General features: G+C 38.2%; 1 protein-coding gene across 1 annotated transcript; it reads right to left on the bottom strand.

The window, feature by feature from the left end:
* Window positions 1-357: 357 nt before the first annotated feature.
* LOC137087153 (serine/threonine-protein kinase pim-1-like) lies at window positions 358-2,478 on the bottom strand. The gene is made up of 7 exons (XM_067452045.1): window positions 2,470-2,478; window positions 2,017-2,111; window positions 1,708-1,755; window positions 1,186-1,564; window positions 901-1,080; window positions 686-774; window positions 358-433 (listed from the first exon to the last, which is right to left on the bottom strand). The coding sequence occupies exons 1-7, from the start codon at window positions 2,471-2,473 to the stop codon at window positions 428-430; spliced, it is 801 nt and encodes a 266-aa protein (XP_067308146.1). The 5' UTR covers window positions 2,474-2,478; the 3' UTR covers window positions 358-427.
* Between the last annotated feature and the right edge of the window lie 10,370 nt (window positions 2,479-12,848).

The following is a 12,848-nucleotide window of genomic DNA, read 5'->3' as shown; positions in this document are numbered from 1 at the left end:
AAAGTCTGTGTGTGTGTGTGTGTGTGTGTGTGTGTATGTGGTATATGTTAGGCTGATGGTGTCAGACTGTCCAATTATCGTTAAGTTGTTATTCTCCACGTCATCAATCTGAAATAAAAACAGAAATCATGTTTAGTGTCTAAATACATGATACTGCATAGAAAATAAATGTGCAACAATGAGAAGCAACATTCTTAAAAAATTGAGATTTAAGAACAAGTTTAAGTTAAAAATGGGGTGCTGGTTTGCTGGTCCAGTATGGGGTGCTGGTTTGCTGGTCCGGTATGGGGTGCTGGTTTGCTGGTCCAGTATGTGGTGCTGGTTTGCTGGTCCAGTGTGTGGTGCTGGTGTGTGTATGTGTGTGTGTGTGTGTGTGCTGTATGTTAGGCTGTTGGTGCCAGACCCATAATTCTTAAGTTGTTATTCTTCACATCTGAAATAAAAACAGAAATCAGGTTATTTGTCTAAATACATTACAAAAACTGCATAAAAAACAAATGTGCAATAAAGAGAGGTAATATTCTTACATTTGGACAGTTAAGAACAAAATATTTTAGGAGGTGTACATATTCGGCCCTACTTGTCATCTGTATCAGGATTGACTCGATGACAGTTGCAGCTCATAAAAAAGCTAAGTCTGATAAGTAAACCGAATCAAAAAGACTTCAAAGCTTGTAATTAATACCTTAAACCAGTTGTGGAGATTGACATTGTCCAGTTTAATCCGCTTCTCTGGGTCGAGCTTCAGACAACAGCCAATAAAATCGCAGCATTCTGTGGAGAAAGATGTCTGATTATTACCTTAAACTTCACAAACACCACTAGGCTCACATGTTCATTTTTTCTGCATCTAGAAGGTTTCCGAATTCAGATTGTCCTCTGCTCAAATTAAGATCTCACCTTGTGACAAGCCATCTCTGCTCCACATGTTTTCTTTGAGGAGCTTCTCCATGTCTCGGCTCTTGGGAAAATGCCCACACAGTATAACAAACAACAGTATGCCGAGTGACCACACTGTTGTTTGTTCCCCGTAGTACCTGCCCTTGATCCAATACTCTGGAGGGAAGAACTCTTCTGTGCCTGGAGAAAAATATTTTATTTGTAAGTTTTGACTAGAATATTTATTACCTTGCAAGAAATTATTTGATGCTAACAACATTTTTAACTTTGAGAAACCATAAATACCAGCAAAGGATGTGTAACCCGCAGAGGTAAGAAATTCGCCGCATCCGAAGTCTATTAATTTGACTTCAAGAGTGTCCGGGTTAATCAGCAGGTTTTCTAGCTTTATATCCCTGTGGAACACTCCAAGCTGGCAGCACGTCTGCACTGCAAATATTGTCTGCCACATGATAATACGGGCTAAATCCTCCTCATCCATGGTGCCCGTGTAGCTCTCTAAGAAGTCATCCAAGGACTGACAGGGCATGGGCCGCTCCATCACCATAATGTAGCAGTCAGCTTCATCCTGCCAGTCCAGAAGCTGGATTATTTGAGGAACCCTGAGCTGATTTGCTCGAATATGTAGAGCAACCTCGAGGGGAACTGGTGTGGAATAGCGGTCCTAGAAAACACAGATATTATGAGGAGTAGAAGGATTTAAACTTGACACTGGTAGTTTGTCTATTCAAAAACCAGTAAATATGAGATGTATGAAATTAAAAGCAGTAACTGAGTGGAAAAAAAGAGAGAGCGCAGAGTACTTACAACACTGACAAATTCTGCATCCTCTTTAGACGCAAATTTCACCGCCACCTGATGAAAAAAACACACAGGATTTGCGTTAGAATTCATATGTTCAAAGTTTATATATTTCAGTCATTAAACCTGAATTCATGAAACACGTACAGTTTCATAAATAACACTTTAAACATGAAGAGCAGGTCTGACATGTCAAGTGCACTTAATAGTGAATATAAGACACACTAAGAGTGCTTGGATATGAGAGAGTCAGACAAGTATAATACAACATAAATTAGCTTCTAGATAGATATTGTAAGTAATGAAAATTGATACCTGAAGGTTATCTTTTAAACGAGTCGCTGCATGAACAGCTCCAAAGCCTCCTTGACCCAGTTTGATGCCAATTTCATAGCAGCAGGAATTTATGTCTGTTAAAAGAAAAAAAAGAGTTTTTGACATGAAATGTGAAGCAGTGACACCAGCTACATTATCTAAAACCATATGATACATATATTAATTGAGTTACTAAATTGAATATTTGTGCTTTCATCACTACAGGACTATTTAAAAAACGACATTTTTTATGTAGTAGGCATTAAAAAAATAAGTATAAAATATACAACTTCACCCATACATAATAAATGAAATATTTAAAAAACACTTTTCCACCAACCTTAACCAAAGCATGTTTTAACGTCAATTTAAAGTATAAACCATTAAACCGCTGATTAAAGTGTGTGTGTGTGTGTGTGTTGGGTTATGTTAGGGTTTTGTTAACAAACTGACCCATAAGGGTTCCCTTTTTAGCCAGCAGTGGGCTCAACTGATGTGCCACAATGTCCTCTAGTGCACTGTAAAAGACATCGTCGTCACTCGAGTCCTCATCGTCGTCACTCGAGTCCTCATCGTCATCACTTGAGTCCTCATCGTCGTCACTCGAGTCCTCATCGTCGTGAGTGTCACTAATGATAAGGCCCTCAATTGACTGGTCATAATGGTCATCTTCAACTTCAGGGTCACTAATGATAAGGCCCTCAATTGACTGGTCGTGATGGTCATCTTCAACTTCAGGGTCACCAGTGACTGGTTCTCCCTTTGACTGGTCGTGATGGTCATCTTCGACTTCAGGGTCACCAGTGACTGGTTCTCCCTTTGACTGGTCGTGATGGTCATCTTCGACTTCAGGGTCACCAGTGACTGGTTCTCCCTTTGACTGGTCGTGATGGTCATCTTCGACTTCAGGGTCACCGGTGACTAGTTCTTCCTTTGACTGGTCGTGATGGTCATCTTCGACTTCAGGGTCACCAGTGACTGGTTCTCCCTTTGACTGGTCGTGATGGTCATCTTCGACTTCAGGGTCAACAGTAACTGGTTCTCCCTTTGACTGGTCGTGATGGTCATCTTCGACTTCAGGGTCAAGAAGATAAGAAGGCTCACCTAAAGATAGTAATGACAAATATTACAGTATTAATAAAATTTACTTCAACTGTGCTTCTAAATTTTTGACTTTCCTCCCAAAAAACCCAAATAATAACAAAAATAAGCATAGAGCCAGTGCAGACTCCAATAAGCAAAAAGAGTTACATATTCTCATAACATGAACTTTATATTAGGTGGCCTTAACTACTATGTACTAACATTTGAATTACCGGTAATCATTTTATACAATGCACTTATTGTGTACATGTGTGTTTTTACATTGTACTTGAACTAATTTTCTTACTTGTGCTTAGTTAAGAAGACATATTATATTAAGTCTGCAGAAATATATTTGAAAAACTTTAAATTAATTGACATTTTCAAATCCAGTTAGCATTTAGAATTGCAAATGTTGACTGGACTAAAAAACGCGAATCCAGTCAACATTTTATAAAAGTAGGCTCGTTGCAAAGTTTCTCATCCAAGCCACTCAGTTCTTCTTAAAGGGAAAACCTTTTCACCCAATAATGAAAATTATGTCATTTACCCTCATGTTGTTCCAAACCTGTATGAGTTTCTTTGTTCTGCTGAACACAAAATAAGATATTCGTAAGAATGTTTGTAACCCAGCAGATGGAGCAACCATTCACTACCATAGTAGGAGGGAAATACTATGGTAATGGTTGCTCTATCTCCTTTGTTACAAACATTCTTCCAAATATCTTATTTTGTGTTCAGCAGAACAAAAAATCATACAGGATTTGAACAACATGAGGGCGAGTAAATGAGGACAGAATTTTCATTTTTGGTGAACTATCCCTTTACCAGCTGAAACACTGACACGTAGCAAGAATGCTCCACTGTATCTACTTTGACTGTGTGTGTAGTTTCAAAACTAAAGGTGCATTAAAGACATTATAGAAAAGTGACAAGGGCTTTGGTCATTTTTTTATTATTTAAAGAAATTTGAAATTCATTCTTATGAAAATGTATTGTTTTTATGACAAATGTTATAAATGCAGATGATACAATGTGCTTTAATTTGTTTTTATCCTCACTATAACATGTTGTAACTAGTTCCACCACTGCAATTTCTAGTAACAATTAAAACCATTTAAAAATGAAACCCTTAATTAAAACGTTTTAGTTGAATTAATTATAAAAACAGGTTGAGTAAACATACATTTTAAAGTTGAAGTCAAGTTTGAGCCAATTAAAAAATATTAATTCAGGTAACAATTTCTAGAACGAAATTGAGTGAAGGTAAAACATCTGTGGAACTAGTTACTAAATAATAATTCGTCGAAAGCACTAGAAATTTTTTACAGTGTACCCGTATCACACCTCATTATCAGCAAATGCTTTGCAATGCAATTTGAACACAGTAAGTACATTGCACTTATTTTTTGATGTATGTACATAGTAACGTTACTTAAGGCCACCTAATGTAAAGTGGGGCCACATGAACATCTCATTTACTTACCATCATCACTCTGGTCCTCGTTTTCATTTTGGGTGTTGTTGGGTTTCTTCCGTTCTCGTTGGTACAAAGCGTACAGTCCTAGTAAAGTAAAAAGCATTTTTACGCCTTAACTAGGCTAACCGCCGACTGTCACTGCAAGATGTGAAGCGAGGTCAGCGGTTTGTTATTTATCGGTGCCGATTTGAGTCGTGTACAGATAAAAATGTTGTAATATTGGCAAATCTATTGCGTAATAAAACAAAGTATCCAAAAAGCAAGCAAGTTGTTGTGATTAAAGCACGAATCAAGTGAAATACACAAGAAAAACTGAAATGATCATCAACGAACAGCAAGTTGTGAAGATTCAACAGCATAAGCCTTTTTATACCTGATTACTGTGATGTCACATTCTAAATGACGTAACAGAGCCGCCGAGAACTTCCTACGTCATTGCTCTATTCTGCTGTTCGCGGGGCTTCGGCGTCGCCGCTGAACTCGTACTCGTAGCGCGAGTCCATTATTGTACTTAAGAAATGCAGAATACAACAGATTTACTAAAAAAAAAATCAGCACACACAATGATTGTTATTTAAGTCATGTACGGGTAGGGCCGTAGGAAGGGTTTCATAATCACAGAGGTCATACATTTGAGCTAGTTCGGTTCTAGGCTGGTTCGGCCTAAATAAATGTATTAAATTCATTAACAATATGTACACATTCGTTATTAATATTATTCCTAATTTGATGAACATGGCTTTCACATTGTAATTATTACATGAACCACATACTTTCCACTCTGAATAAACAAACAACACAGTTTACATGCTTCGTTGGATTATTCATTAAAGTGATAACTTAGTTCACCATGAAATGAGAATAAAGTCATGTTTTACTCACCCTGCTGTTGTTCCAATGTCCTCCTATGTCCTTCTATCTTCTATGAAAGTGTCCAGGAGGCACAGTATAAGGGTTTGCGAGAAAGAAACCTTATTATATTCAGTCAAAATACCGAGCTAGCAAACTCTTGTAAGTGCGAGTCAGCAGCCGCTCACGCAATGTTGCCATGACAATCGTACAAAACATTAACTTCAAGAGGTTTACCTAATTATTAGTATTACTTTATTATTATTTACCGTATAGAAGAGAGTTTAGATTGAATTTGTAAAGCAAAATAAAATCTATCCAAACCTGTCTAATATTATAGGTTGTATTTTTAAACAATGAATATTTTGGAAGTGAAATCTGAGAGGTGAATTATGGATTAAATTGTGTGTGAAATGTTATGAATTGAAATATTCACATCTTAAATATACAACCATGTTCTATTTCAGCCCATAAAAATGCAAGCTCTGAAAATACAATGCATTAAAATACAAGCATATGGTTAAAGGTGCACTATGTAAAAATAACACACACAAAAACAGTAAAATATCCCAAAACCCCATGCCAGTGTTATACATTTTATTCAATTGAGTACTTACAATATCCCAAATGTTTCCAAATATTTTGTAAATTGTGAGAAAACTGCTATTTTAACGAGGGGTGTTCGATTCCAGGTTTTTTGGAGTCGACTCCGATTCCCGACTCCCACTGTGGAATCGACTCCATTTACTTTACATCAAAACAGGGTTAGAAATCAGACAAAATTGCTGTTGTTACACACTTAAATTATTTCCCCCCGAGACAAAGTCCTAAAATCCTCTTATTAAAACCACACACTTTTAGTGTGACCATCCAAATTAGTCCAATTTAGTGATGACTTTCGTGACTATCAATATTTCAGTATCTATTGCCAATACATCATTTTACAGGAAAAGTCACGAAAAAAGATGTTGTCGAGTGATGGCTCTAAACACACATGATCATTGTCTTAAAAGGTGAGTTAAAGATACTATACATAAAATAATGCACACTATTGATGCGTTTCTTCTTGATATTTTCATGATTTATGGTTAGTCTTAATGAACACATGGTTAACCATGTGAAACTAAATCTACATTTTTTGCAATAATACACCATCAATTAAACTAAAGCTAGCATGGAGGAAACTTGCAATTACAAACTAAAGTCGCTGTGATTGTTTTCTATTTCTAAAGTAAGCACTCAAAATAAATGTGTGTGACAGTTTCTGTGACAGCTGTCTGACCCGGTGTATTACGCTAATGTATCACCTCACAGATAGGTTTATTTCATTCACTCCTTGCTTATAGTGCACTCAACTGCCATGCACTTTAGATGAGAGATTCAGTAAACATTCAGTAAACAAGAGCGATTTCGGACACAGCAACAGAGTCGACACCGAGAGTTGATTCCTGTACTGGAGTCGACCCTGACTCTGGGGCTATTCAGAGTCGAGGAGACTCTTTTGGAGTTGTTATTTAGATTTTTGTGCGCACAATATCTATTTTCGTCGCATTGTAAAATTATTGTACAGCCACGGTAGTGAGATGGACTTTGTAACGACATCTTTAGTGCCTTTGGGCCTTGTGAGTGGGTCAGTGTAAATGTACTGAATGCCAATGGAGGCCTTTCTGAAGCCTTTCTCAGCCCTTTCAACAAAAATATCTTCATTTGTGTTCCGAAGATGAACGAAGGTCTTACGGGTCCAACGACATGAGGGTGAGTAATTAATGAAATAATTTCAATTTTTGGGTGAACTAACCCTTTAATCTCTCCTCTCCTGACTGCTTTGTCGGACAAACCGGCAGATTCGGCGATGTGATTGGTCAGATCACCTGTCAATCAAACTTGCGGTGAAGGTGAATTTGAAGATAAAATGGACAAACTACGACCTGCTTACCTGGAGTAGCTCTGTTGCTTTTAAATGTGCTATATAAATACAATTGGACTTGACTTAAAATAACTTTTTTTTTTGGTTTAAAGACTTGACACTGAAACTGAAAAATAGTCACACTTAGGCCTAGTTGTAAATTTAGAACCGTTTATTCTTAATGATTTTGATACCATGTTTCATTCGGAGCTTAATCCTGATATAACTTTGTTAATAAAATAAAAATATTGAAAGAAATCTTCATAATCATTTTTAATATGGCAATACAGCCAAACAGATATTCTAACTCTAAACAAAAAGCATAGTAACTCCAATTTTAGTTCAAATGTAAAGTTAATGTATTTGCACAGCAGGATAATTAGTCACAAAAAAAAAGCATGTTAAGATTCGTTTTGGGAATCAGATTGTTACTCCCAGAATCGGAATCGGATCTTTAAGTGCGTTAAGATTCCCACCCCTAAGCCCCACCCACCGACTCTAAACACAATGTGATTGGCCCGACCAGAGTTTGGCTTTTACAGCTCAGAAGTGTATTGAGAGTTGCTCGACGACACTCACGGCAGATTAGATTTGCTGCCGCATGGCGGCGTCTAGATTTCTAGGCTAGTGTAATGTTGCTGTTTGAGCATAATCAACATCTGCAAAGTTACAACACTCAAAAATATATTTTCTTTTAAAGAAATCCCTTACGGTAAACAACAAATTGCTGGTTGGGAAATCTGGCCAAGGGGAAATTGGAGGGACTTGAAAACACAATGGTCATATGACCACAAATGTGTTCTGTTGACTATATAGAGGGGGTGTCTCACATTACCCCTCTCTCCCCTGTGTGGACTGTAAAGACGGAGGGATTTGAAAACGATGATGCATATTTAGTCATGAGACGCATATTTAACCAAGATATGCATGTTTATGAAACTGGTCTGTTCTCTCTGCGTTGTGTGGCCAACAGCGCGCACGAGACATCTAGCCTTTATTATGGATATCTATGGTTATATATCAGGTATGTGAACAATTTTGGGTGAATTCTAATAAACAATAGCCTATATATAATTAACAGGAAACATTCTGTACAGGTTACATTTATACCGCTATTGTGCCAGTTATGGAGATATCATGCTATTCACTTTCACACAGTTGCTCAAATATGTTACTTTGCACACTTCATATCACAGTCCTGCAAGGTCCTGTGGCAAAACACGAACTGAGTTGCGTTTTAGACCAGACATAATAACGGTTGACCGAGTGTGACCTGGACACATCAGTGAATGCGGAGATATTTTGCTAAATAAAATGATCCTGCCAGAAGAACTGCGTGATGACTTTATGACGTCTGTATTAGCTCAGTGAGCTTTTACGCATGCGCTGTAGGCTGAATTTGGCATTTACTGACGTTTCAGTGTGGATGAGAAACTGTAGGAAAAAGTTAGTGTGGACGGAGAGCATTTTAAAGGGATAGTTCACCCAAAAATGAAAATTCATCATTTACTCTCCCTCAAGTTGTTCCAAACCTGTATGAGTTTCTTTCTTCTGCTGAACACAAAAGAAGACATTTCGAAGAAAGTCGGTAACCAAACGACTGATGGACCCCATTGACTTTCATAGTAGGAAAAAAAATACTATGGAAGTCAATGGGGACCAGGAACTGTTTAATTACCAACCTCCTTTAAAATATCTTTTGTTTTTAGCAGAAGAAATGAATTATATAGGTTTGGAACAACTTGAGGGAGAGTAAACGATGACAGAATTTTATTTTTGGGTGAACTATCCCTTTAACACAAAAACTCAGTTTTCAAATCTATCTGGATTAATGTAGACGTAGCCTGCCTAAGTGTCACAGATCCGTAGACTCAGCTCCTCCATATGTAACCTACACAATCCCCAGAATCCTGATCACCTCCACCTGCTTTCATTCATCAAGGACTGCCATATAAACCTCCACCTCACACCATCAGGGTTGCTAACTCTCACGCATTTGGCGTGACACACACGCTTTCGGGCTCGGTGTCACGCTCTGACGCTGCCCAACTTAATCTCACGCCAAATTGCCAAACCTGCTTTTTATACAAAGCTAGGCCTATAGATTTTATGATTATTATTATTATGATTATTATTACGTTTTTTTAATGCGAAATTCCAACAATAAATTGCGTTTTGGCGGAGTGGCAATATGCTCTCATCTTCCGGCGGCGCGCGCAGTCACGTGGCTCATGGAGCGCTCAATACTTCTAGCGCGGTGTCAATGCATTTGAACGGCTTAACACACAACAAGGTACACAACAGTTTCACTCTACAGATGTTTGCAGCAAGTTTTGTTAAACAGTACAGCTTAGTGTGCATTGATTATTAAGTAAGCCATATTTACTGGATCGTTTTATTATGGAGAGTGATAGAGATGCAACATTGTTGACATTAATTTTATTCTTGCATTTAGCCCTCAGGTATTCCTTACTAATTGGTCAAACTAATACTCATTGATGGTCAAATGTGACCATACACCGTAACTATTTTTCAATCAAATAAGTGTTCTATATTTTAGCTCAATAATGTTTATTTAATATTTTGAAGAGATCTTTTGGTAGGGTACTAAATACTACTTGTGCAATAATTATAGTCAATTAATGACCACTTAAAATATATTTCGTCTAATATTTTTATTATTTATATTTCAATTTGTGTAGTAATTAAGGTTAAAATAGAGAATTCTAATTCAAAGAGGTAAATTAGAGTCATTTTGTTGCTTAAAAATTAACAATGTTAATTTGTAATGCCATTACCCAGTAGGTGCCTTATGGCTCTTTAAAGGGTCATGAAACTCTTCAGCTAAATTTTTGAGATTTTATCAGAGGTATGTGTGTTGAACATCATTGAACATAATGTTAGAATAAATAGCCTATACATATATCTAATCTAGTTGTCTTGCATTTGAATAAATATTTAGATCAAACACTAGATTTCTTTAAATGTGGAATTTTAAAACGTTAATATACTTTTATATTTTTAGTGAATAATGATACTTATATAAGCACAAGTGAATATTAATGAATGCGAGCACATATCATTTGACCGTTTCAAATAGAAACATTTCAAATAGTGCTAAAACGACCTAATTTTCCTTATTATGTATATACTACATATGAATTGATACTAAATTAAGTTTGAAATAGGACCCCCCCAGTTTCCCCCCTCCAAAAAAAAAAAAAAATCTCACTCCAACCTGAACATAAAAGTTGGCAACCCTGCACCATTGTCTGGTCTCTGACCATCATCCTCCACATCCACTCGGCAGTCTCAGAGCATTTACGTGCTCCTAGTGCCCTCTTGTGGCGATGCTGAGAATAATAACCCAACACATTTACATTACATTTACATTTAATCATTTAGCAGACACTTTTATCCAAAGCGACTTACAAAAAAGGGTAGAGCAATAGAAGCAACGAAACAAACAAGGCCAACAACCTGTAAGAGCTGTAAGAAATCTCAATTAATTAGCACAGTACACAACATTTTTTTTTTTTTTTTTTTTTTAGCCAGCTACAACAAATACTCACGTACGGAAAATACAGAACACTGGATTTTGATAGCTATGATAACAACCCATTAGGACTAAGGCTGATGCCCCAACTGTTAATGCTAAATGGTGATGATGCTAAATCGTTAATGCGGACTCAGTGGCCCAATGGGTTGGTTTTGTATGGCATTCTAGCTAAACGCGCAGCAATAGCCATCGACAGCAAAAACTCACGTACGCAAAATACAGAACACTGGATTTTGGTAGCTATGATAACTATGTAACATACCCGCCTGAAGGCACAAATCCGGATGAGAGACGTAGATATGATCCAGGAGTGTGCGCTTTTTGGTCGTTGCTGTGGTGATCAGTGAGTGCTATTCTGTATTGGTCAAGTGCAATAGGAAAAGATGTGTCTTAAGATGTTTTTTAAAAATGGCTACAGACTCGGCAGCACGAATTGAGATCAGCAGGTCATTCCACCAGGTGGAATGACCTGCCGATCTCAATTCGCGCATTAATTTACACTGTCCAATAATGCTTTATTAATGTCATTGGTGTATACTGACTGTATACTGTTTAATTATTTAAAGGTGCCCTAGAATGATTTGAAACAATATGTTAAATTGTTCTCTGATATCTACATGTAGGGTATGTGGCTTATTTAAGGGCAAAAATGGTCTAGATACAGTTTTACAGGTCCATTTGCCACTCTATAAATTGTCCCTAGGATGTAATGCTCTGTTTTTGCCTTATCTGGAAGAGTCATGAATATTAATGTTGAGCTCTGCTCTGATTGGCTTATTTCAGCAGCTCACAGCAGTTCAGTGAAGCGGCTCGTGAGCATAGACAGTAAAAGAAATGGACAGAGCTGTCCCATTGACTTCAACAGCGGAAAGTGAGGTCGATCAGAAGCACTCACTTCCTGATGGCTGAGCGAACTGCGCAGGCTCAGACTGAGCTTGAGGACGTAGATGTGACGTGAGCCTCCTGTCTGATAGCTGTAGGTCTTCTAGTAGTTGTGGAAAGTGAAATCTGAATATTTTCTCCCGTTGCTTTTGGCTCACTATCGGCTTCTCCCCATTCTTCTCCCTTGACTTTATCAGACTTTATGTCTCCACGTCCCCCCGACTGTCTCGTAGACAGTAAAAGATTGCTTCTGAGCATCTCCTCATGTCTATCCACAACTTTCCTGCAAGTCTTAGTGGGCGTTGCCATGACACTCGATACTTCCGGTTGACGGTATCTCAGTTCCAGTTTAGCACACATAACAGTTAAGCCTAGTTCACACTGCCCGATTTTTACCCCGATTTTGAGTCGCCGACAGGTTTTGCGAAATCGCAGACAAATGCCCGAGATCACAGGCAAATCGGTGCTCGTGCATGCGAGTGACAATCACGCAGTGTGAATGATCAAAGACGCGATCAGAGAGAATCGCAGATGAGCCGCTGACACCGGTGAGATATTTGGCATGCTAAATATCTGGAGCTGTCGGGGATTCAAACTCCTGCTGTGTGAACTGCGTTCTGACTGAAAATTACATCGGCGATGACCGACAGCCAATGAGAGAGAGAGATACAGGGCAGCGGGAGGTTCAGGGAGGAGTTATAGAGCAGAATATCAGTATTTTAATAAATATATTTACAATTCTATCAAACAGAAACAAAGGCCAAACATTGAAAATCGTGCAGTCTGAACTAGGCTTTATGCTGCGTTCACACCAGACTCGAGTGACGCAAATAAATAGTGCTATTCGCGCGAACTTGGACGCGGGAACATTTAGCCTCTATTCGCTTCATTAACTACACAACAGACGTGAATTTGAGTCATGGGAGGGGCTTCTGCCAGGCAGCGGCAGTCGTCAGAAGGACGAGCCGAGTTAAGGCTGCTCTCGCCGGGGTTAATGAGCGCTGAGCGCCGCCGAGCGCCTGGGTCTCACACCTCCGAAACCTACTTGCTTCCATAAACCATGCAACATAAAC

This window comes from Pseudorasbora parva, chromosome 1 (assembly GCF_024679245.1).
Source record: "Pseudorasbora parva isolate DD20220531a chromosome 1, ASM2467924v1, whole genome shotgun sequence".
NCBI classification, from domain to species: Eukaryota; Metazoa; Chordata; class Actinopteri; order Cypriniformes; family Gobionidae; genus Pseudorasbora; species Pseudorasbora parva.
The sequence above is the reverse complement of the archived record's forward strand: the minus strand, read 5'-3'. Positions and strand labels throughout refer to the sequence as shown.

Bases quoted from the DNA above. Each gene is read 5' to 3' on its own strand.
- LOC137087153 (XM_067452045.1), bottom strand. The intron at 1,081-1,185 runs GTATTTATGGTT...ATTTTTCTCCAG, and splicing joins GGGTTACACATCCTTTGCTG to GCACAGAAGAGTTCTTCCCT. The intron at 775-900 runs GTGAGATCTTAA...CTTTCTCCACAG, and splicing joins CAGAGATGGCTTGTCACAAG to AATGCTGCGATTTTATTGGC.